This window comes from Cimex lectularius, unplaced genomic scaffold (assembly GCF_000648675.2).
Source record: "Cimex lectularius strain Harlan isolate CLEC.00 unplaced genomic scaffold, Clec_2.1 scaffold4, whole genome shotgun sequence".
In the NCBI taxonomy this organism is placed as follows: domain Eukaryota; kingdom Metazoa; phylum Arthropoda; class Insecta; order Hemiptera; family Cimicidae; genus Cimex; species Cimex lectularius.
Window position 1 is genome coordinate 622917 of NW_019392723.1, and position 23396 is coordinate 646312.

At 34.3% G+C, this 23396-nt stretch overlaps 1 protein-coding gene across 2 annotated transcripts in view; it reads left to right on the forward strand.

Moving 5' to 3' along the window:
• Positions 1–23396, forward strand: part of LOC106671346 — a 66742-nt gene that overhangs the window by 40211 nt on the left and 3135 nt on the right. For both annotated transcript variants that reach the window (XM_024226708.1, XM_014402238.2), the window contains exons 2-3: positions 21708–21947; positions 22077–22278. In XM_024226708.1, coding sequence (XP_024082476.1) covers positions 21710–21947; positions 22077–22278 — 440 coding nt within the window. In that variant the 5' untranslated portion in view covers positions 21708–21709. The remainder of the gene's footprint in view (positions 1–21707; positions 21948–22076; positions 22279–23396) is intronic.

A 23396-nucleotide genomic window follows, 5' to 3' on the forward strand; every position in this document is an offset into this window, starting at 1 on the left:
CTCTGGACACTCTAGGGCATGTACACACTGATGATGGCGATATGCCGAAACATGTCTGACGGTGACAGATCAACCTTGTCTATAGTTCACTGTGGAAACTCCTATAGGGTACATCTCTTTCCTCTTATATTTCAGTATCATCTGGAGTACCCCAAGGAAGTATCTTTGGCCTGACCCTTTTTACTACACTGCTAACGTTCTTACTTCTCCAAAGAAACTATTGCCGATTACCTTGAGCGAAAGCGGTGTTGCTCGGGTATCTTTCTTGACGTAGCCACGTGGTATGACATCCGTGTTCAAAACTCAAGAAAATGTACCCTGTACCTTTTTACCTTATTCTGCAATCCACATGGCAGTACAGTCATTCCTTTCTTCTTATATCCCAGTAAAATCTAGCGCCCCCCAAGAAATTATCATTGGCCCGATGCCTTTTACCATATACATTGCTGACATTCCTTCTCACCGATTTTCAAAACCTTCTCCCTCTAGTAGAAGACTATACCTACCGAAAAATGGAAGATCAAGCTGGACAAAAGAAATGTGTTCAAACCACTTTCAATAAAAACACTGTGCCCTATTTTACGATTGAATGACATACTGATACCGTCTGCTGACATAGTACGAGGATTCAAAATCTTTCTGAGACTACTCGATCAATCCCACCTACACGTTAACCACAAACACCCTATACAAAACACAAAATCGTCCGAAATGGATTTAAGCGTGGATGTTAAACCCTTTACCCTAAAAGAAACCTATCTACGTCTTCAATTAAACCATCCACACTCACAGTAAGTTGTTTTGCAACGATCCGGATTTCGAGCCTTTTAGCTCATCATCAGGTTGAAGGACTTCTACAACCACGTCTCTCGACATGAATTGCCAAAGTGAACCCGCTGATACCTCCGCCAACGCGATGTTCCAACTAGCAACTCATTTTTTAATGGCGCTCAATTTGAACGTGCGAAACGCGGAAACTATAACACAATAACTATTATACTAGTAAATACTTAGTATTATTAATTTACTAAAAAAATAATAACAATTAAAATAATTAGTTTAATTATTTGGATGTTTGATATTATTTATGTACATATTTAAAATGGGAGGTAGATCAAAATCTGTTATATTATTAATGCATTTATCACCATGTTCAATTTTACATTTTTTAATTTCAAATTTCTCAAACCGATCTAATTCTTTCCCTTTGTTGAAACTATGTAACACTCTTGTATTTAGATTTGAATTGAAATTATGTTTTGTTTCTTTTAGATGATCCTTAAATTCCGAAAATTTGCTCGATTTAGGCAAGTGTTCTTTTACTCTTGTTTTTATTTCTCTACCGCTTTGTCCTATATATTTAATATCACAATCATTACAAATGAGTTGGTAAACCCCGCTTTTTGCCAAGTTGTCTACTTTGTCTTTAGGTTTTGAGAGGATGTTTTTAAGTGAACCCGTACTTCTAAAAGCTATTCTAAAACCTTCTTGTTTAAAAATTTTATTAACTTTTTCCGATAATTCACCAATGTATGGCAAACAACGGAATGATTCATCTGTGGTGGGGTGGCTGAGTCCTATTGTTGATTCGTTTAATGTTAATTTTTTTATTCTTTTAACTAGCAACCTATCAATAAATATTTCTTGATGCTTGTTGTTTTTTGCTAAGGTTTTAATAGTTTTATAGTTATCAGGTGTTAGCGGAAGTTTTAACATCCGGTCTATGAGCCAAATGAAACCAGCAGCCTTTTGGGACGATGGGTGGGAAGAATCCGCTGGTATCATAGTGTCTGTAGTTGTGGGTTTTCTATATACGTCTATTTCTATTAGGTTGTTTATTATAGACAGTTTTAGGTCTAAAAAGTTCAAACAACCATCTTTGCCAATTTCCAATGTAAAATTTATATTACGTTGTAGAGAATTAATTAGTTGGAGGAATTCTCTGAGAGCCTCTAATGTTCCCGACCATATGCATAAAATATCGTCTACATAGCGTTTCCAGAAATGAACAGATTTAATTAATTTGTTCTTTGATTTGAAAAGATTTTTTTTCGAAATTATCCATGAATATTTCAGCACAAAGTGGGGATAATGGAGACCCCATTGGTAACCCTTTCATTTCGTAAAATTTATTGTTGAATTTACAATAATTAGATAGTAGGCATATATTTAAGAAGTCTATTATATCATTTTTTACAAATTCGTTAATAGAATCCATTTGTTCATAGTCCATATTCCATTTGTTCACGAAGTTATGACAACTCATAAGAAATTACAAAATTACACTCTCTCACTCTACCTAAAAATCCTAAGTTGGCTAAAAATGCAATTCAAGAGATTTTTTCAGTGAAGTGGGTGTGTATATAAAGGTGGTATTTAACTTCTGCCACGGGTCTTAAATAAAATTTATACTAGTAACTATTTACACTACAAAATTATTTTAAAAAACCCTCGCTAAGTCGGTGTGTCAGACCCGTTTCGGCATTTTAGGAGATTTACCCGTTAATCTTTGGCTCTTAAATTAAACAATTTAATATATTAAAGTTCATTTAGCGTGGGTGTTTTCCGAAAATGACAAAACTCATCATAAAGCCGGTTCTAAGATGTAATAGAGCTCAAATGATAATGTCACTTATGCGATAAAAAAGTAATATCGGGATGATGGCTCTACCGATGACCAAAACCATACTCCAAAACAAATTGTTTAATTCCTTTAAAACTCTCCTAAAACTCTTTATACTAATGATATTAGCCTTTAATATTATAAATTTCCATTTTAAAAAAGGAGGGCCAATTTGAAAAAATAAAAACTTAAAAACACTGAGTTCCTTCGTCAAGCTATCGAGGAATATACCACCATCATTGGGACCTTGGAATTATAAGAATGGTCTATCAGGCTTTGAATTCCGATGTATAAAAGACTGTTTGAAACTATAAGTTTTCGTAATAGTTTCATAATACAGACAATAATAGTTGAGTTCAATAGTCGACAGCAGTTCCAAGTCTTGATGAAGGTGGTCCATTCCTCGAAAGCTTGACGAATGAATTTTTTGTGTTTTTCTTTTCTTTCAAAATTGGCTTTATCGATTTCGTCACACTTTCATATTACTGGTCGTGAATATGGAATGCTTAACCCACACAGTTCTTTCCCGTTTGACCTGGGTGAATTCCAAACTTGTTTTTAGGGAACTTGTCGAGAAGCAAACAGAAAAATAAAAAGGTTAATCCAAAATCTCACCATTTAAAAAATAAAAAGCGATCAGTTTCAAACTTTTCTTCTTGGTTGCCGTTCGAATTAATATGCTGTATTCATTGTATTATTCTACTAGCTGTACTAACATCATTAGTTTTATAATGTATAAATTTAACTTTAAAATGTTAAATTTATCAGTTAAAGTAATACTATGCTAATTTATGCATAAAAATATAATACAAAATAATATTGACCTTCAATAAAGACATATGGTATCGGCAAAATATTGTGAATAAAGCATTCTATGTGTAATATAATAAATCAATATGAATATTTTGTAGGGTTCATGAAATTGGTGATATCCCAGTTTTTTATTTGTTTTTCATTGGCATTTATTATACAGAGTGATTCGCTATTCGTACGAAGTTGGCCAGGTGCTTCTATACCTCAAACCCAACAAAAAAGTTCGTATGAACCATTCGATTTTCAACCCTTTCGCAGAAAATATACGTTTTACATTTTTTTTTAATATCGATTATTGTCGTCGTAAATTTACTCGCGTCTCTTGTACTATTCATTTTTGCGAAAATCCACAAGAATCATAGAAAAGAGCGTTAAATTTTCGGTAAGTAGGCACCCTTTTAAAAACTTAAATTTAATTTTTAGTAAAAAAACACTAAATCTTTCAAAACTGCTAAATTTATAATTTGTAAAAAAGACTCATTTGAAAAATTCACAGTAGATCTTGGCAAATTTCATAAAAACTTGTTTTAATAGGCTTCTTAACGGTATAACCTTTTTTTTAAAGACATCGAAGCGAAATGCAGATATCTTATGCTAAATGGGCAAAAGTGTTAAAAACGGGAATAGAGTTAATCTAGAAATTCAACTTTTTGTCCTAGGCAAAAATTTTTCCCTACTGTAACTTAATAAAAAGCACAAAAAGAAAGAAAAATGGAACAAAACACATAAGAAAGAGACAATAACCTAGCGTACAACCAAAGCAGAAATTTGGACAAAATCCTACACTAAACACAGACAAAAGGAAAAAAGAACAACAATCCACCTTAGTTACCGAGACTTTATATAAAAAGAATAATTAATTGAAAGAAGTAACTTGGTCAATTGACCACTGAAACATAAAAATGGATTAATATTTAATTCCCTAGTTTTCCTGGTCCGCTGGACCAAATATCTTTCAATAAATTAATCTGTATTCAAGGTATTGGTTGAGATAAAAAAGTGAATGTCATAAGCGGGATTCGAACCCTGGCTAAATAGCCGCTGCTCAGTAGAGTAGTAACTTGAGCTATCGTGACTTCGATCCAACTTGGACACTAACTTCCACCTCAGCCTAACTTTTTTTTTTGCAAAAAAGAGGGAAAATTCGAATGGTCGTAAGTTGAGATGGAGAGTTGGTGTCCAAGAGGATCAAAGTCACGACAGCTCAAGCGGTTAGAACAGCGGCGTATTTAGCCGAAGGTCGTGGGTTCGAATCCCGCTCGTGACACTGAATTTTTACTCAACTAACACCTTCATAAAAAGAATAATTAATTGAAAGAAGTAACTTGTTCAATTGACCACTAAAACATAAAAATGGGCTAATAATAAAAAGGACAAAAAAGAAAAATTCAACATAAAAATCAAACAAAACGCAAAAAAAGACCATAAACATTGTGAACAACCGTCGACGAATTTATGACGAAAAAAAACAAAATGTTGAATATTGAAGGGTTGAGAATTAGACCATGGTTCATGCGAACTTATTGTTATATTTGAGGTGTAGAAGCACATGAACAACTTGTAGTACGAGTTTTGAAACACTCTGTATAAATCGTTAGATAGTTTCACGTGCATGTATTGAAAATGTTTAAGGGGTCATATCGAAGTTGTAAAATCTCTCTCTTTTTCCCCCAGTTTTTATGCATATATGTTTATAGTTCGGTTGTAGATGTAGATGTAGATATAATTGCAGGGTGTAGTATACTGCGCCCTTTAAGAGCTATTGTATCCCCCGTTCTCTGCCTAAAGCACATCGGTGAGTCCTATTTCATCAAGAAACTTGATTAATAGGCCCAGTTTTACTGGTTGAAGCTCTTCTATGGTCACATCATACATCCCAAAACATTTCCTCCTGCGGGCTAATGTAGCTCCGCAGTTTGTTAGTAAATGTGTTGGTGTCTCTTCTGCCTCCTTGCAGAATCAATATGTGCCATCTTAGATTGTTCCAATTTTCTTTAGGTGTCCATTTAATCTACAGTGTCCTGTTAGGAATCCTGTCAGGATTCGCAGTCTGTTCCTGCTTCCTTTGACACATTCTGTGATTTCTTTCTTGCCAAAATTGTTTAGAAGATTCTTGGATTGTCTATGTCCAATGAGTGAATTCCATTGTTCCTTCATTTTCTTTTTGTCCTTCTGTCTGAGATATTCGTTAATAGTGTGGATTCCTATGCCACAGAAGGGTTCGGGTCCTATCAGCGGTGTGGCAGCCCCTTTCCTTGCAAGAGTGTCCGCTTTCTCGTTGCCTTCTACTCCCATGCGGCCTGGGACCCAGCAGAGGCTGACTTTGTTCTGCATACCTAATATGTTTAATTTGGTTTTGCAGTTCACCACCATCCTTGAACTAATGGTACTTGAGCTTAGTGCTTTGATGGCTGCTTGGCTATCTGACATGATGGCTATATTCGTGTTTTTGTACCCTTTGCTTAGATTGAATTGGGTACATCTTTCAATTGCATTAATCTCAGCTTGGAAGATACTAGTGTGTTTTCCCATGGGTTCTCAGTATTTGGTTCCAGGTCCAAATATTCCTGCTCCCGTACTTTCTTGTGCTCTAGATCCATCTGTGTACCAGCGGATGGTGCCATTTTTAAAGGAGTTATTTCCCTCTCTTACCCATTCTTTTTTGGTACCCAGGTTTATTTGTAATTTTTGGTTAAATTCAAAAGAGTGACGGATGGTCTTTCCATAGTTTGTTGCTATCTCTCCATTTCAGTTTTATTCCTGTTGGAGGTTTCTCTTTGATAAGGTTCGGTAGTTCGGTTATTTGTCGGTTTGTTCTTTTTCAGTTTTTGTTAATTATTTGTTGATTTTAATTCGTCCATTGGTAAACAATATGTACATAGCATTAGTTCATTTGTATATTTATCCAAAGGTGGATTATTTTGAGTTTTGGTTTCTGTATTTTTTGCGTGAATTGCGCAAATTATTTCTATGCGTACGACAAAAATCAGTATCTCAATGTTTTGCTTTTACTTTAATAGTTGAATTCGTTTTATCGACGTTAGTTCTAGTGGTAAAGAACGAAGATCCATATTGATGATGTGTTGTCGTTTATTGAGGCTAGTGACTACAATAGTATCAGCACAACTTTCTACCTTGCCAGATACCAGAACAAAGAATAGATAAGTAATGACTAGTAAAGGGCTCATAAAATAAACGAGAAGAGTAATCGTCCGTTAAACCAGCCACGGATGATGACAAGATAATTCAATATTAAATTAAGTTATAAAATTATTAGGAAAACGTATACTTTCATTAAGGTGAGAAAAAGTAATTTATGGCCAAACTACTTAAGAAAAAAAAATGATCGCGTCAAAACAGATGTCGAGTTTCCAATTAAGATCCTGTTAGATCCATCAGCTGGTTTGGTCGTATAAATTCACTGGGGTAAATTTTTGACCTATTAGCACCGAACCGGAGAGGTCCAGTTGGACGGGATGTTATGAAACATTCCGGGTAACCGGCGAGACTGTCTTAGGGAATCCGACGACTTAATGCTTAACGGGACAAAACAGGATCAGCTATCAATTTGGACCGACGCACTAGGGCATGCCTTGATAAATATAAATATTCGCAACCGTGAAATTGATCGATATGCTATTCTTAGGACGGCCTTTAAAACTCTTATTGTTTGTACATCCCACTGCCGGCTCCCGTTCGGAAAGTATTTATTATCTTGGCAATGCTTTATTGGTTTTAAGTACAAATTTTATGGGTTAACGGTTCACTCCGTGTGTTTTTGTTTTCCATGTGTACACGGTCATGTCCGTGCCAGCCGCGTTTCATAAAATACAGCGGCATGGACAGTTTCTGATCATTCTGGTCCGCCTATCCAACCGAATCACCCCACAAATCTGAAGAGAAATTTCTCATTTTAAAATATATCGTGTGAGTTTTTATACTACACAATGACTTTTACTTTTACGCTGCCTGTTTAATTGTGAAACTAAGTACGGTCCCAAAGTTAATTTTTCACAAAGAATCTGTTGGTGCTATTAGAAATTTAATAAGTTGGCCTGGAAATCAACTTTTTTCAAATGTAATGACTAATTGTTTCACACATTTTGAAATTCCTTTCCATTCTAAAAAAGGACACTAGAAACTCTAAAATTCATCGACTCTTTCTGGAGATATTGAAGTTTTCCCTTCAGAACTCGATAATTTCAATTTATCGTGTGCCTGATTATTGCTGTTTAAAATTAAGTTTAAAAAAATCAACACGAATTCAATTTTCACATTTTATTCAATTAAATTTTTAAAATTTCCTTTTTTAACCGTTACACGATAAATTGCACTTATCGAGTTCTGAAGGAAAACATAATGATATTGAATTAGTTTAAGATATTGAAGTTTTCCTTTCAGAACTCGATAATTTTAATTTATCATGTAACTGATTATTGCTGTTTAAAGTTAAGTTTAAAAAAATCAACACGAATTCAATTTTCACATTTTATTCAATTAAATTTTTAAAATTTCCTTTTTTAACCAGTTACACGATAAATTGCACTTATGGAGTTCTGAAGGAAAACTTAATGATTCTGAATTAGTTTAAGATATTGAAGTTTTCCTTTCAGAACTCGATAATTTTAATTTATCGTGTAACTGATTATTGTTGTTTAATGTTAGTTTTTTTATAAATTCAATATAAATTAAATTTTCATATTTCATTCAATTAAATGTTCAATTTTCTTTTTTTTAACCCGTTACACATTAATTGAAATTACCGAGTTACGAAGGAAAACTTCAGTATATCCAGAACGAATCAATTCATTTTTTGAGCTTCTGGTATTATTTTTTTTAAATGGAAAGGACATTTAAAATGTGTTGGAAAAAAGTCCACCAGGTCCACTTAACACTCCAACTTATTAAAATTCTAACAGTATTAGCAGAATTTACGTGAAAAATTACCTTGAGTACTTAGTTTTAGGCAAAATAGGCGGCGTAAAAATAAAAGGCTTTGTGTTGTATAAAAACTCACACCATATTCTCATATCTCAAAACGTTCTAATTATAATGTAAATGCTTATTTTTATTTTAGAGACCTGGAGAAGATTGAAAAAACTATCGAAAGCTTGGTAAATTACACACAATTACAGTAATTAATTGTGATACTACCCTGATCTTTACATCTGTTAATAGTAAAGCGGACCTATTTGTAAGGTGTGTCTCAAAGGGAGGCAAAAAATTGACAAATCATTTCTCTTAATCGATAATCGTTTTAAAATGGATCAATCTTCTATAAAAATGTTAGATTTATTATAATTCAGGTGAATATAAATTACTTTACGTTTCAAGGTATGCTTAGAGGGATGTGAAGGTTGTACTTTGCACTGCAAGAATCTTTCTTTCGTTTTTATTTTTTCAAAAAATTGAACAATTTTCAGTTTGTTTACTGTAGGCGAAGCGATCAGATTAAAAGAACTGTAACTGTTAAAATCACACGCTTTCTAAAATTTAAAAATCAAAAGTGACGAATTGATTGTTCACGCTCATTTTTCTAGCGCTTGTCATATTACTGTTTCGAATTAATAATAATAATGACTTTAAAAAAATTCCTAACGTTAATGTTCCTATGTGTCAACATTGAATCATTAAGGGTTAAATAAACTTACTATTATTACTTTTTTTAAAGAAGATGGCATAAATTGATTTGGCTTCACTTTCTTTCCCTTAAGCATGCTAGTGTGCCTTGTTCCTTCATAATATATGAAGAGGGAAGATGTATAACGTTAACGGTATCGCCATTAATCTGATGTTGTCACAGCGAATGAAAATGACAAACGTTACCTAGAGGCATCAGATAACGAATGAAGTTCCACAACCTCTTAGAACACTTTACGAGCGGAAACTGCAAACCTCCTCAGAGTCAAGTACCTCTATAATTAAGCACGGAAAATTTGCAAATAAGTGGACAGCGACTATAAACAAAAACCTGTTGTCAGTTACTAATTTTGAAAAAAATTACAATGAATTTATAAACATTTACATTTCTTAAGAACTAAATCACGCCATAGTCAAATGAAAGTTAAAGCTTACTTAATTAAAAAAATGTCATCTTTGTGGAATTTTATACATATCATTATGACATTGACCCTACCCTCAAGCAGTAATCACACATAGCTATGACTTCCTTTCTTCTTCTTCTTCTTAGGGATTCTTTTCTCTTACTTTCTTCTTTCTTTCTTATTTCTTTCTTATTTCTTTCTTCTTTCTTTCTTTTTCTTTCTTTTTCTTTCTTTTTCTTTCTTTCTTCTTTCTTTCTTCTTTCTTTCTTCTTTCTTTCTTCTTTCTTTCTTCTTTCTTTCTTCTTTCTTTCTTCTTTCTTGTTTCTTCTTTCTTTCTTCTTCCTTTCTTCTTTTTGGAAAATTATTGTTTCCATGGTTAATTCGAAGTCTATATAATTAGGGCCTTACGTAAGTCGTTGCTGCCTTGTTGATTTTTGAACCAATTAATTCCACTTTTGACTGGAGTTTTTTTTTAAATGCGTACCTTTTTCCGTCTGTACGTATCTTGATTGACATTTCTGGATTTGATGCTTTTAACATACTTGATTAATTTTGTATAATTAAGCGGAAACTTTTATTCCTTCCCTGTTAATGAAGCTAGTTTGGCCAAACCATCCACGTTTTCATTATGGACAATACCAGTTTGAGCTCTAACCCATGCTATTTTAATTTCTTTTTTACTAATAGTACTAGTAGCATAAGAAGCTAGTGACTAGAATAGAATAGAATGTTTTTGGAAAAAATAGACTTATTTTATTATACAGGGTGTTGCAGGGTTAAATGTCAATACTGCCATGGTGGATTCAATAAATAAAACGCAGTTCAGTGCCACCAGAACAACGTTTCTATCTTGACTCTTTCCTGAGAGTCTCACACATTCAAAATCACATTTTTGTGATTTTAGTCTAAGATCAGATTTTTTCACATAAAATCGTAATTTCTCGACTTTAGCGTCATTAAAATACAAATCTGAACTTTATTTCGCAAACTACATTAAATTTTCCACAAGATGAAAAATTCGCTCTTCCGAATACACAGTAGCCACTAAACGAATAAAAAATGGTAAAACTGGGTTATGTGTTCCATACAAACCAACTTTCTCTCTTTGTTATATTAGAATAGATGTCTGAGTATAGTGCCATTAATTTTAGTGCGAATTTATCTGAAAGAAACTGTCTTCTTAACTCTAATGGCGGTTCAAAACTTACCAGGTGTCTATTGGGGTTGATCTAAGAAAGCGTAAACATTGTCGTATACTTTTATTATAAATAACATACAGTTTTTAAGAGATTTATTTGCATTTCTATACAAAAAACCGCCATAATCTAAAAATGATAGTATTGTACTCCAAAGAGCTACACTAGGATCAGCAGAAAATGTGGCTATTTTCAATGCGTTAAAGTTTCTCTTTGATTTCTTTACATTTATTAATATGTCTGTTGCAAGTCAAGGTTTTATCCATATATATATAAAATCCTAAAAATTCGACATATTTTGCAACACGGATGGATTCGTTGACTAAAATTATTATATGCATTATTTACTAATTATAATTTTTTGTCAAGTATTTTAACAAATAAGTTTACAAATTTATAAATATCGATTAGAGTTCGTGGTCCGATTGTCCTAATAACTTTTTTCAATAATTAATCTTTATGTAAGGTATTGGTTGAGATAAAAAAGTCAGTGTCACGAGCGGGATTCGAACCCATGAACTTAGGCTAAATACACCTCTGCTCTACCACCTGAGCTATCGTGACTTCGATCTTAACTAATACGTTGCATAAAGATTATTAATTAATTGAAAAAAGTTATTTGGCCAATCGAACCACGAGCTCTAATGGATTTAATAAGTAAAATATATCCACTAATGCTCTCCGTGGCCATTTTATTTGTCGCCGAGAATCGAATAGATTACGCGACATTTGATTACACAAGATATAAACAAAAATTTTTTTTTTCTTCGTAATTACTGTCCTTCTTTATCGCTTTTTAGTTTTTTATTGCAATTTTTTTAATATTTTAACGCTTTTCGTGGCCACAAATCCAGATTATTGTCCTCTTTATGGACCGACGAATCTAAGTTCACGAGCTAAAATAATAAAAACTTGAAAACTGGCAAAAAGGAGGGAAAATTCGAAAGGAAGGTTGAGATGGGGAGGTGTGTCCGTGTGGATCGAAGTCACGATAGTCAAGTGTTTAGAGCAGCCGCGTATGGAGACGAAGGTTGCTGGTTCGAATCCCGCTCGTGACACTGACTTTTTTCTCAACCAATACCTTACATAAAGATTAATTAATCGAAAAAAATTTATAAATTTATTGATTTTGATTGCCCAATGTTTGCTTCGTGTTGCTACCTCGGTCTCTTCTACGCCCTGAGTTAGATTGGTGTCTGTGAGTAAAGATTGGGTGGGACAACAAAAGAGTAAATAAAATGTAAACATTCTCACTGTTGTTGTATTTTTATTTATTGTTTAGTTAGATCTGTTTGGGGATGTCGCAACGTTCAATGACTGCGTCCGTCATGGTCAATTAGCTCTTCAAAATTGGAATGTACTGGTCGTTAAAAAGATTAAATAAACACCTAAATTCAAAAAAATGAAACGTTATTTTTTTAATCAATATATCGATAATCTTTAACACAAATTAAATATACGATAGAAGCTTGTCCTTTTTCCCCAATTCGATAAACTCCGTGTCTTTTCAAAGGTACCGATAAAATGTCAGGGTAAATTGTTTAGTCCAGTTGATGTGAAATTTCACGCCAGCGGGATACGTTTTCTCTTCTTAGACGGGTGCCGAAACATTTGCCGAATCCACGATACACCCCAACCGTTATAACCCAGAAATACAGTTTATAATGTAATTTTTCCGGTGAGTGAGGCCAGTGGAGCAGGGAATTCCAATTGGCATGAGTTATTAGCCTACAACCTGCTAATATTTCTAATTTAGGACAAAAAAATTACCCGTAAGTAATTATGGGTTGCTCGTGTCAGGTAGGCAGAGGGTTTCTGTAATGGCCTCAATTATTATATTTAAATGGTCCCCCAAGGAGTGTAGCGGCGTCTCTACCACACCCCCTTGCAACGCCGTTTCACCCTTTTCAACCTGTGCAACAAACCCTGCGTTCTAAATCAATACAGTTTTACCACTTTACTATATTTAAAAAAAAACAATGATTTTAAATATACAACCCGACAATATTATTTGTTTATATTTTAAATATTTGAACAAATATGCTTTTATAGTGGATCTGCTTGCTTTTATCATATCGTAAATGATGAAAAAGCATTTATTTCCAGCTCTCTAAAATTCAACATGGTATAGAGTTTTGATTTTTTTCTTCAATCTGTGTTCAATTCCAACTATCGTCTTTCTTCATATATTTCCCATACGTTTAATCTATTTAAATTGAAATAAGATAAACAAGATAAAACAATTTGCAATTGCAAGCTTTTTTCTGTTCCAAAGAAGACTGTTTTCGTTGTGAACAACAAGTTTTCTTTTGGTAATATATATAAATATACTTGACGTGCCGTGTACTGATGACTTTTCTGTACTTCACAATACTGTCATAACCGTTACGGACGATTTTGCCTCCTAACCCGAAATCCAAGCAACCTACAATTTCAACTTTTGGAAAGAAGCATTGTTGAACTAATAATCGACCGCTTATTATTTTTTTTCGTTTTGAAACGTTTTCTAGGCCGTTGACTGCCTCAGAATAGAGCAATTTTAACAAATGGTTGATTAATTTATCAATTCTTCTCTCGTTGAGTTGAATATGAAGAGTGGAAGGAATCATAGACCATTGTTTGACAAAAATTATATAAAAGTGCCATATATTTGTTTTATAGTGGTTCTAGTCCTACGTTTATAGTTTGCGTGTGTGTGTGTGTGTGTGTGTGTGTGTGTGTGTGTGTGTGTGTGTGTGTGTGTGTGTGTGTGTGTGTGTGTGTGTGTGTGTGAGCGCGCGGGGAAAAACGAGGAAAAACTATGAAAGTACCAATTCGCTTATTTTTGGTAAAACGGAATACAAAGTTTTAAATCTCGCAAAATTCCGTGTCAACTAACTAATAAGCTTTCATATGCCTTATAGTAACGATAATGGTAGCACCGTTCAGAACATGTACCCTTCAAACAAAAAATATGACGTATTAAAACTTATTGCCTCTAATCATATGAATACCTGGAGATCGAGCTTTATTTGATACAACCACTTTATAATGGAGAATCTTGATAATTACAGACACGTTATAGGTTTAATTTCTCGACATTAAAAAATTACTTGATTCCGTTGATCAATTCATGCTAATTAGTAAATTAGATGTTCGTGTATTTGGCACTACCATAAATTTTATTTGAACCTATGTAAAGGTTCGCTCCCAAATAACCAAAGCAAATCGTATTTTTAACTCTGAGGTTCCGATAAACGCTTTTAACTAGATTTGTTAGGTTTCGTGGTCCGCTTGACCAAATAAAATAAAGTGGTAGAGCAGCGGTGTATTTAACCGAAGGTCGTGGGTTCGAATCCCGCTTGTGACACTGACTTTTTTATCTCAACCAAAACCTTAATTAATTGAAAAGCTTTTAGCTAGTTCGAAAAAGGCAGTAGGGCTTAGCCTTAAGTCTAAATCTACCCAAAAATATTATGACTCAAATCCAAAAGACAAAACTAAATCGTCAAATTTATGTGACCTCTCATTTCAGTAAGGTCCAATTTTTTTCGTTCTATAACGGTTTATTGTATCATAGATAACATCATAGAATTTACGCTTATTGGTGTACAAAATTGTTAAACAAAAACTAAAATCTCAATTTTTTGACTTTTTTTGGAATGCCATGTTCTAGTGGGGTTTTATAAAGCAAAAATATAATTTGCATAGTCAAATTAAAAAAACGTCTTAACTGTGCCATAAAACATGCAGCAATTCGAAAGGCAATAATATATATATATAATATTTTATAGTAAGAATTATTGCCTTTCGAATTGCTGCATGTTTTATGGCACAGTTAAGACGTTTGCCTTTTGCCTCGAATTATAAGACGATGCAAAAAAAGTTGGCATTTATGATAGCGATGAATTAATCATAAATATTACCTCCCTTAATATTACCGACTTTTCGGTTATGGACTTCATAGGAAGATACACCAGTATCTCCCTGGCTGAAGTACATGCAATTGAGAGATGTACCCAGTTCAATCTGAACAATGGGTACAAAACCAAGAATACCATGTCAGATAGCCATCAAAGCACTAAGTGCAAACATCATCTCAAATATGGTGCTGAATTGCGAAACTAAACAAAACAGACTAGGTACGTAAAAGAACCCACTGCTGGGTCCCAGCACATGTGGGAGTAAAAGGGAACGAGAGAGCGGACGACCTTGCAGGGAAATAATGCTGCTATACCGCTGAAAAGTCCTGAGCCCTTCTTTGGCATATGGATTTACACTACCAATTAGTACTTAGTCAAAAAGAAAAAATGAAAATGAGGAAACATTGGATTTCACTCATTGGACGTAAATAATCAAACAACCTTTTTGCAATTTTTGAAAGGAAAGAAACAGAATACATCAAGGGAAGCAGGAAAAACTTGGAATCCTGACAAGATTCTTAAGAAGCAGAAGAGGTACCAACACACCTACTAACTAACTTTAGGGTCACATTTGCCCGCAGGAGGACTTGTATTGTGATGTATAATGTAAACGTAGATTCAAACATTGAAACCGGACCTACTAGGTGGGCACACAACTGATTCAAATCGCTTTCTACTTTTGTTGATCAGCTAAAGTTGATTCATCAGAACGCGCCTTTAGCTTACAACATATTTTTTTACATGAGTTCGCAACTGTTGAGTTTATATCAACCCCGGATTCGAACCCGGGACTTTGACCTTATACTTAAACCGTTACGGCCATTGCCTCCCCTATAGCTCACAAGATGTGTCAAAAATTCGGCCCAGGATTTGAATGAAGTGTGATCCAGATAAAATGGCAAAAGCTTAGTTCTGTTATTCCCTACTACCTTCCTCCACACCTCAGACAGGTCAATTTTTTGGTTGATGAAACTCGTATTTTTGTTCCATCTCATCAAATTCCAATAGATTACATTAGTATTGAACTACCATCTTTCTTCCCCATTGGTACTTATTTTAGAATGCGTTTTTTAAAGGGGCTAAAAAAGGGGGCACAACGGTTTAGGCGTGAATACGCGCTCATCACTGTAAGGTACAGGTCCTGGGTTCGAATCCCACGGCCCTGCAAACCTCGTATTGAAGTACCCTCATAAAAATTGATTTTATTGGCTTTATCACCTGATATTTTTCAATATAGAGGTGAGGTTCTAATTTTTTATGGACCTCTCGGCTACACTAGAAAGTGTCTTGAAGGATCTTCATGTGATCTAACTCCTACCACGACAATTATATAATCTAGATCCGTCAAATTAACCCTCGATAGAAAAGCAAAATATAACACCCCAACCGAAGACCACAATAAAAAATTTTTTTTTCGAATGAAGTTTTTTCCACATTCTCTATGTATATCCGGGTGACCGGGTGTTTCCCAATGCAGTATCTTTGGTATTCAGTATGCACTGCAGACATTCATCCCTATACAGTATCCTTCCACACAAAAAATGAAAAAAATAAGAAAAAACTTTACACGTACGACTAGAACCACTATAAAACAACCCCCCCAACCATCCCTAACCATCCATCCCTAAATATATGGCACTTTTACATACTTTGTCAAACAGTGGACTATGATTCCTTCCACCCTTCATATTCAAATCAACGAGAGAAGAATTGATGAATTAATCAACCATTTGTTAAAATTGCTCTATTCTGAGACAAACAAAGGTCTAGAAAACGTTTCAAAACGGAAAAAAATTAATAAACGGTTGATAATTAGTTGCTTCTTTCCAAATGTTGCTTGGATTTCGGGTTAGAAAGCAAAATCGTCCGTAACGGTTATGATAGTATTGTGATGTACAGAAAAGTCATCAGTCTTGTATATATGGCCCTAAATGTCTTAAAAGTTACCCAAGTTTTCTCTGTTTAGTTGCCTCTTAAGCGTTGCGTTGGGATTCCATGTCAGTCCGCTTTCTAGGTATTTCCTACGTATCTGATTTTTTTGTTTGTTTTTTTGTGTGTAATACAACGTATTTTTCCTCATTCTGTCTTGTCTTACACTTTTTTCACCAGTCATTCATAGGCTTTTCCATGTCAGTCTGATGTCTAGGTATCATTCGTCCAAAATATTTGACTCTGATAAAGGTCGGTAGATCCTTGTAGTTGACGTACAGTGGAGGGTAAGTGTTTTTTCCATACAGCTGTGTACATTTTCGTAATTCTTCTCTTCCACTTTTTGCACCTGTATTAAACTCAGGTGTTCTTGAATGTTGGAAGGTTGCTTGGATTTAGGGTTAGAAAGCAAAATCATCCGGAGCCGTAATGATGATGTTGAAATGTATAGGATAGTCATCCGTAAATGGTAAACAGGATGAAGATTTCGGGGCTAAATATCTTCACAATTGTTCAAATCTTCCGTTAATTAGCCTCTTAAGTCCTGGGGGATTCCACGAGTCTTTTTTCTAGGTTAGGTCCTAGGTACCTGAATTGAATGGAAGTCGGTGGCTCCTTGTTTGATGATCAATGGAGGGCAAGACCTTTCTATATTAAATATATACAAAAATAATGCTAGTACAACCAATACAAGAAATGAAAAAGTTAAAGCAAAATTATACATTTTATTTATTTACTTTAACAGCCTATAGAAGTAGTGGTACCACTTTTGTTAAATTAATTGACTCGTGTTTAAAACTGCGTGGGTGTTGGTTAGTTTAAGGATTCGTTTTATTTTCAAACATAGGGTTTTATTGGAAAATCGCCTGCTGCTCTTCGTTAAGAGAAGAGGTGGACGTTTAGACCCAGTTCCTGTCCATAATGCTGATTAACTTTATCGATTGTGCTTCTATTCATTTTTTTTTCTGTTGCCTTGAACATATCATCGGCGTTTTACTGGTTTCTTCATTTTAAAATTATATGGGTTTTGAAACACACTTCTGTTGATATCGAGCAAAATTTTATTGTTAAATTTCATATTTTGTAAATTTTGTCATACGAATGCATTAAGGGTTAACATTACGTTAACATTACATAAAACTATTTTATTCTTTCTATGTAAGTTCTTGGTTGAGATAAAAGAGACAGTGTCACGCGCGGGATTCGAACCCACGACCTTCCGCTAAATACGCCGCTGCTCTACACTTGAGCTATCGAGACTTCTATCTTCTCGGACACCAACTCACCATTTTAACCTACAGCTGTTCAAATTTTCCCTCTTTTTTGCAAATTTTCAAATGTCGTGTAATCAGGATTGGATTCTCAGCGACTTATGAAGTGGCCACGGGGAGCTAGTTAGTGAAGTGATACTTCTTTTACTTATTTAATATTAATCCATTTACGTTTTAGTAGTCAATTGACCAAGTTACTTCTTTCAATTAATTATTCTTTCTATGTAAGGTCTTGGTTGAGATAAAAAAAGGCAGTGTCATGAGCGGGATTCGAACCCACGATCTTCGGCTAAATACGCCACTGCTCTAACCATTTGAATTACCGCGACTTCGATCCACTCGGACACCAAGCTTTTTCATCTCAACCAAGACCTTACATAAAAAGAATAATTAATTGAAAGAAGTAATTTGATCAAATAGACCACTAAAACTTCAACAGTCGCTGAAAATAGAATCCTGATTACACGACATTTGAAAAAGGGAAAACAAGAGGGAAAATTTGAAAGATTGTAGGTTGAGATGGAGAGTTGGTGTCCAAGAGGATCAGTCACGATAGCTCAAGCGGTTAGAACAGCGGCGTATTTAGCCGAAGGTCGTGGGTTCGAATCTCGCTCGTGACACTGAGTTTTTACTCAACCAAGAATCATCATCTCATAAAAATCTCATAAAAAGAATAATTAATTGAAAGAAGTAACTTGGTCAATTGACCACTAAAACATAAAAATGGATTAATATTTAATTCCCTAGGTTTCGATGTCCGTTTGACCAAATATCTTTCAATTAATTAATCTGTATTTAAGGTATTGGTTGAGATAAAAAAGTGAGTGTCACAAGTGGGATTCGAACCCCGGCTAAATAGCCGCTGCTCAGTAGAGTAGTAACTTGAGCTATCGTGACTTCGATCCAACTCGGACATTAACTTCCATCTCAACCTAACTTTTTTTTTGCAAAAAAGAGGGAAAATTCGAAAGGTTGTAAGTTGAGATGGAGAGCTGGTGTCCAAGAGGATCAAAGTCACGACAGCTCAAGCGGTTAGAACAGCGGCGTATTTAGCCGAAGGTCGTGGGTTCGAATCCCGCTCGTGACACTGAGTTTTTACTGAACCAAGACCTTCATAAAAAGAATAATTAATTGAAAGAAGTAACTTGTTCAATTGACCACTAAAACATAAAAACGGGCTAATAATAAAAAGGACAAAACAGAAAAATTCAACATAAAAATCAAGCAAAACAAAAAAAAAAGATGGTTCTATGTAAGTTCTTGGGTGAGATAAAAAAAAGTCAATGTCACGAGGGTGATTCGAACCCACATCTTCGCCTAAATACGCCACTGCTCTACCACTTGGTCAATTGACCACTAAAACGTAAATGGATTAATATTTAATAAGGAAAAGAAGTATCACTTCACTAAACAGCTCCCCTTGGCCACTTCATAAGTCGCTGAGAATCCAATCCTATTACACGACATTTGAAAATGGCAAAAAAGAGGGAAAATTTGAACGGCTGTAGGTTAAAATGGAGAGTTGGTGTCCGAGAGGATCGAAGTCACGATAGCTCAAGTATAGAGCAGCGGCGTATTTAGCCGAAGGTCGTGGGTTCGAATCCCACGCGTGACACTGTCTCTTTTATCTCAACCAAGACCTTACATAGAAATAATAATTAATTAAAAGAAATAACCTGTTCAATTGACCACTAAAACATAAACGGATTACATAAAACGTTTACTTAAATGGCATATTGCTTGGAATTTTATTTGAGATTAATTTGGAAAAATTATTATACTGGCCGTACTTCTGGGTCTGTCTGTGCGCCTGTATGCCCTTTTTTATATGTTAACACGACCTCATTGCCAATGGCTGAGTATTATAAGGGCAGGATACAAAGCTACATCGAGAATCAGGGTAGTACAGGTGGATTCCCCCGACATCTGTTGCATGTTGCAACGAGGTTTAACATTTTCCCCGCTTTATCACGTATTTAGAGAGAGAGTGGGTGTCCTTTGTTGGTTGTTTTATAGTTCTGTAACTTGTTGGCAATGGTCAGGGAGTGGTCGTCGGCTAGGAATCTACTAACGGGTTGAGATATGTCCTCCTTTGCAAACACATGTTATCCTATTTCATGCAATACTATTACACTCAGATACCGAGTGGCGAAAAGTAGCCCAAATTCCCCCTTCCGAGTGTCCCAATTCAGGTAATTCTTTATCCTGGCGTTACTCTTTATCCTGCCGGTAGCGGGAACGTACGTGCTTTCTGACCTGTCTAGCCTCCTTCATTGATATTTCGATCATTGTCCTCACTTGTATTCTATTCGCATCTACTTTCTACTTCGACTCACGAATATTAAGCTGTCTGTAAACCTTTTGCAAACCTGATTTAACTTGTTTTAGACCTACTTTTATAGCGTGGTAACTATCAATAGAATAACAATGATCATTCTTACCCGCGTATAGCCTGATTTTATTAAAACCTAATATTATTTAGATTTTGGGAAAGTTTAATCGAAAAATAAAACTATAGTTTTTTCACGACTAGTTACGCGCGCACCCACAGAAACAACTAGTAAACAAGTCATGTACCACTTATTTCGTGCAAAACTTGCAATACTTTGTCAGATGGACAGACACAAATTCTAAATTTTATTTGATTTCTTGTACTATGTTGTTAGATCAATACGTGAAAACTGCATTTGCCCCTGGGTGTCATAGATATTGAAACATTGTACCTAATTTGGGACTGAACTACGTAGCAAATTAATTTCAATTAACTAATCTTTGAGTAAGGTGTTGGTTCAGATAAAAAAGCCAGTGCCACGAGCGGGTTTCGAACCCACGACCTTCGGCTCAATACGTCACTGCTCTAACCACTTGAGCTATCGTGCCTTCGGTGTATCGTATTTAACCTAAGGTCGTGGGTTCGAATCCCGCCCGTGGCACTGACTTTTTTATCTTAACCAATACCTTACTCAAAGATTAGTTAATTGAAAAGAATTTATTTGGACAATCGGACCACGAAACCTAATGGGGTAGCAAATTAGGTTAATTTTTTATTTACTTATTTTTTAATTAATTAACTATTTAAGCGAGAAACAAATTTGATACTCGTTTTCCGCCACCCAAAAAACTCTTAATACAAATTCAAACTAATTACACATGATACAAAGTGATTACAAATCAAAAAAAATTCTCAAATTTTCCCCCTTCCATGCCTCTGAGGTTTTGCAAATATCACAAAAATGGTCGTAACTTTGTATAACAAACGGCTCCATTAAACCACGGGGGCTTTATAAAGGGTTCAGAACCTTACCAACTACATGCAAGTGCTCAAACTTGGTCTTTGAAAATAAATTAGAACTAGAGAGATAAAATAAAATGTTTCAGGATTTTTGTCCATATATTTGTGAAAATATACATTTTCTCGGCCAATTAGCGCATAAAAGCGCAGATATATCTAACATTTTTTGACCTAGAAACACCAAAAAGTATCATTAAAATCTGTTTCTCTTAGTTGCTAACTTCACATCTGATTTCAACAATGCAATTTTAGACAATAATACACCGTAATAAAAATTAATGAAAAATTAAGTATGCCTTCCTTCAGCAGCCACTAGATGGTGTCACCCACTATGTATAAAGAAAAAGTTGTGTTTTTCTAATGTATCTACCCAAAATCAAATATTACTAGAAGAAAGAAGGCTGTTGTTATAAACATTTCCTAAAAAAACCTGATCTAAACATGATTTTTGCTTAAATATGATTTTTTCTATGTAAATTGATTTCACCGATCATTCACATCATGAAAGATTATCAAAATTGCACCAGTTCATTGAAATTCACCGTTGTTTCTATGAAAAGGAAACTTAAAATTAATTGTATTTAATTGATTTTATTGATTTTTGTGGGTTTAATTTTTTTATGTTGTACTTTTCCAGGTATGGCCAGGTGGTTCTATATGACTCTCATTCTAGTGATGACCATCACTACTACACACGTATGCCAGGGCGACAAAAGGGCTGGAAGGCAAAAAAGGATTGTGTGGATTACTACAGATGGAAGGCTGGCGCTACCTCCAGGCACATTACTGACAATAACTCCTACAATTTCTATGCCATTTGTCCGTTACCCACCAGATGGATTTCTATCTAATATGACAATTAGCCTTCCATTTACAAGTAATTTCATTCATAAGTTATTACATAATTTATTTCATTGAATATTAATTTATTATAATAACTTGTAATATTTAACAGCTATAATTTTAAACCTGCATTATTAAAATTAAAAAAAAAACTATGTTTTAGTTAACTTTGATGTTCTCGGATTGACGGATAACCAAAATCCATATGGTGCATTGCCTCCAATCATAGCGAGAGGACTTGGAAGAAGTGCAGGTGCAGTCGTAGCAGATTATATTGCATCATTACTGAACAAAAAGCGATCCTCAAGATCAGCAGAACAAAGTGTTATATCTGAAGCATCAGCGCTTTTTCATGGGGGAGAACGGTAAGCTTTTTTATATAAACTAGACTTTCATTGTTGACAACCATGTTTTTATCAAAAAAATTTTTACAAAGTATTAAGTTACAATAAATTTTTCATGCCTTCTTATCTTGCACTGAAAATTGTCTTCATCAGTGCGGCTAGTATTGTGTTCCTTTGCGCCAGTTATACACAGCGAAAACATTCTTTGTAAATTTTTTTTTTTTGTGCGTTTGGGTTTTATATTGTTTTGGTTTTATTTTAGTTCACCAGTAAATGTAGCCATAATTGCATTTTGGGGCGGGGGGGGGGCGTTGGTGGCCGCAAGGTTTAGTCTTTGACAAGGCGCTCAGCACTGTAAAGTAAAGGTCCCGGGTTCGAATCCAGTGGCCCTGCATTCGAACCCGACATACTTACAAATGGGCTTTTTTTTAAAAAAAAAACACTGGCACCCTGAGGGTTTATATGACCTCTGCTGTTGCAAATCCTCGTTAAAAAAAAAATTTAAAAATTGCATTTTGGGAAAGGGTAAAAGGTTTATTTAGTTCAATTAATTATTCTTTTTATCTAAGGTCTTGGTAAAGATGAAAAAGTCACAAGCGGAATTCGAACCCACGACCTTCATTTCGATCAAGACCTTAGATAAAAAGAATAATTAGTTGAAATAATTAACATGGTCAATTATGACTGCAAAACATATATGGAATTATTTAGCATTTAACTGTAGAATATTCTATTATAATAACATTTTATTTTAATATATTTTTATTTAAATAACATATAATCTGTGTAGTAGTGTCAAATGAACCTCTTTGAACTTTAAATTACCTTTTTTTATTTCAAATGAACCTTTTCAACTTCAAGTTAACCCTTTTTAATTTCAAATTAACCGTTTCGTTAAATATTAAAAATTCTTAAGAGATGGTAAATATAAGTAAAATTCTTGTATATTTGAGAATTTTGGTTTAATATAAAATAATTGCCCTTATAAGACCATATAATAAATAATTATGAATAAAATTTAAAATATTNTATAACTTTTAATTTTCATATCGTTTTTAAGAGACTAATTGTTTTATATTTGAAAAATCCCTATTTAATAATAAAATAATCATTTGTTTTTATATTTAATTATATATTTT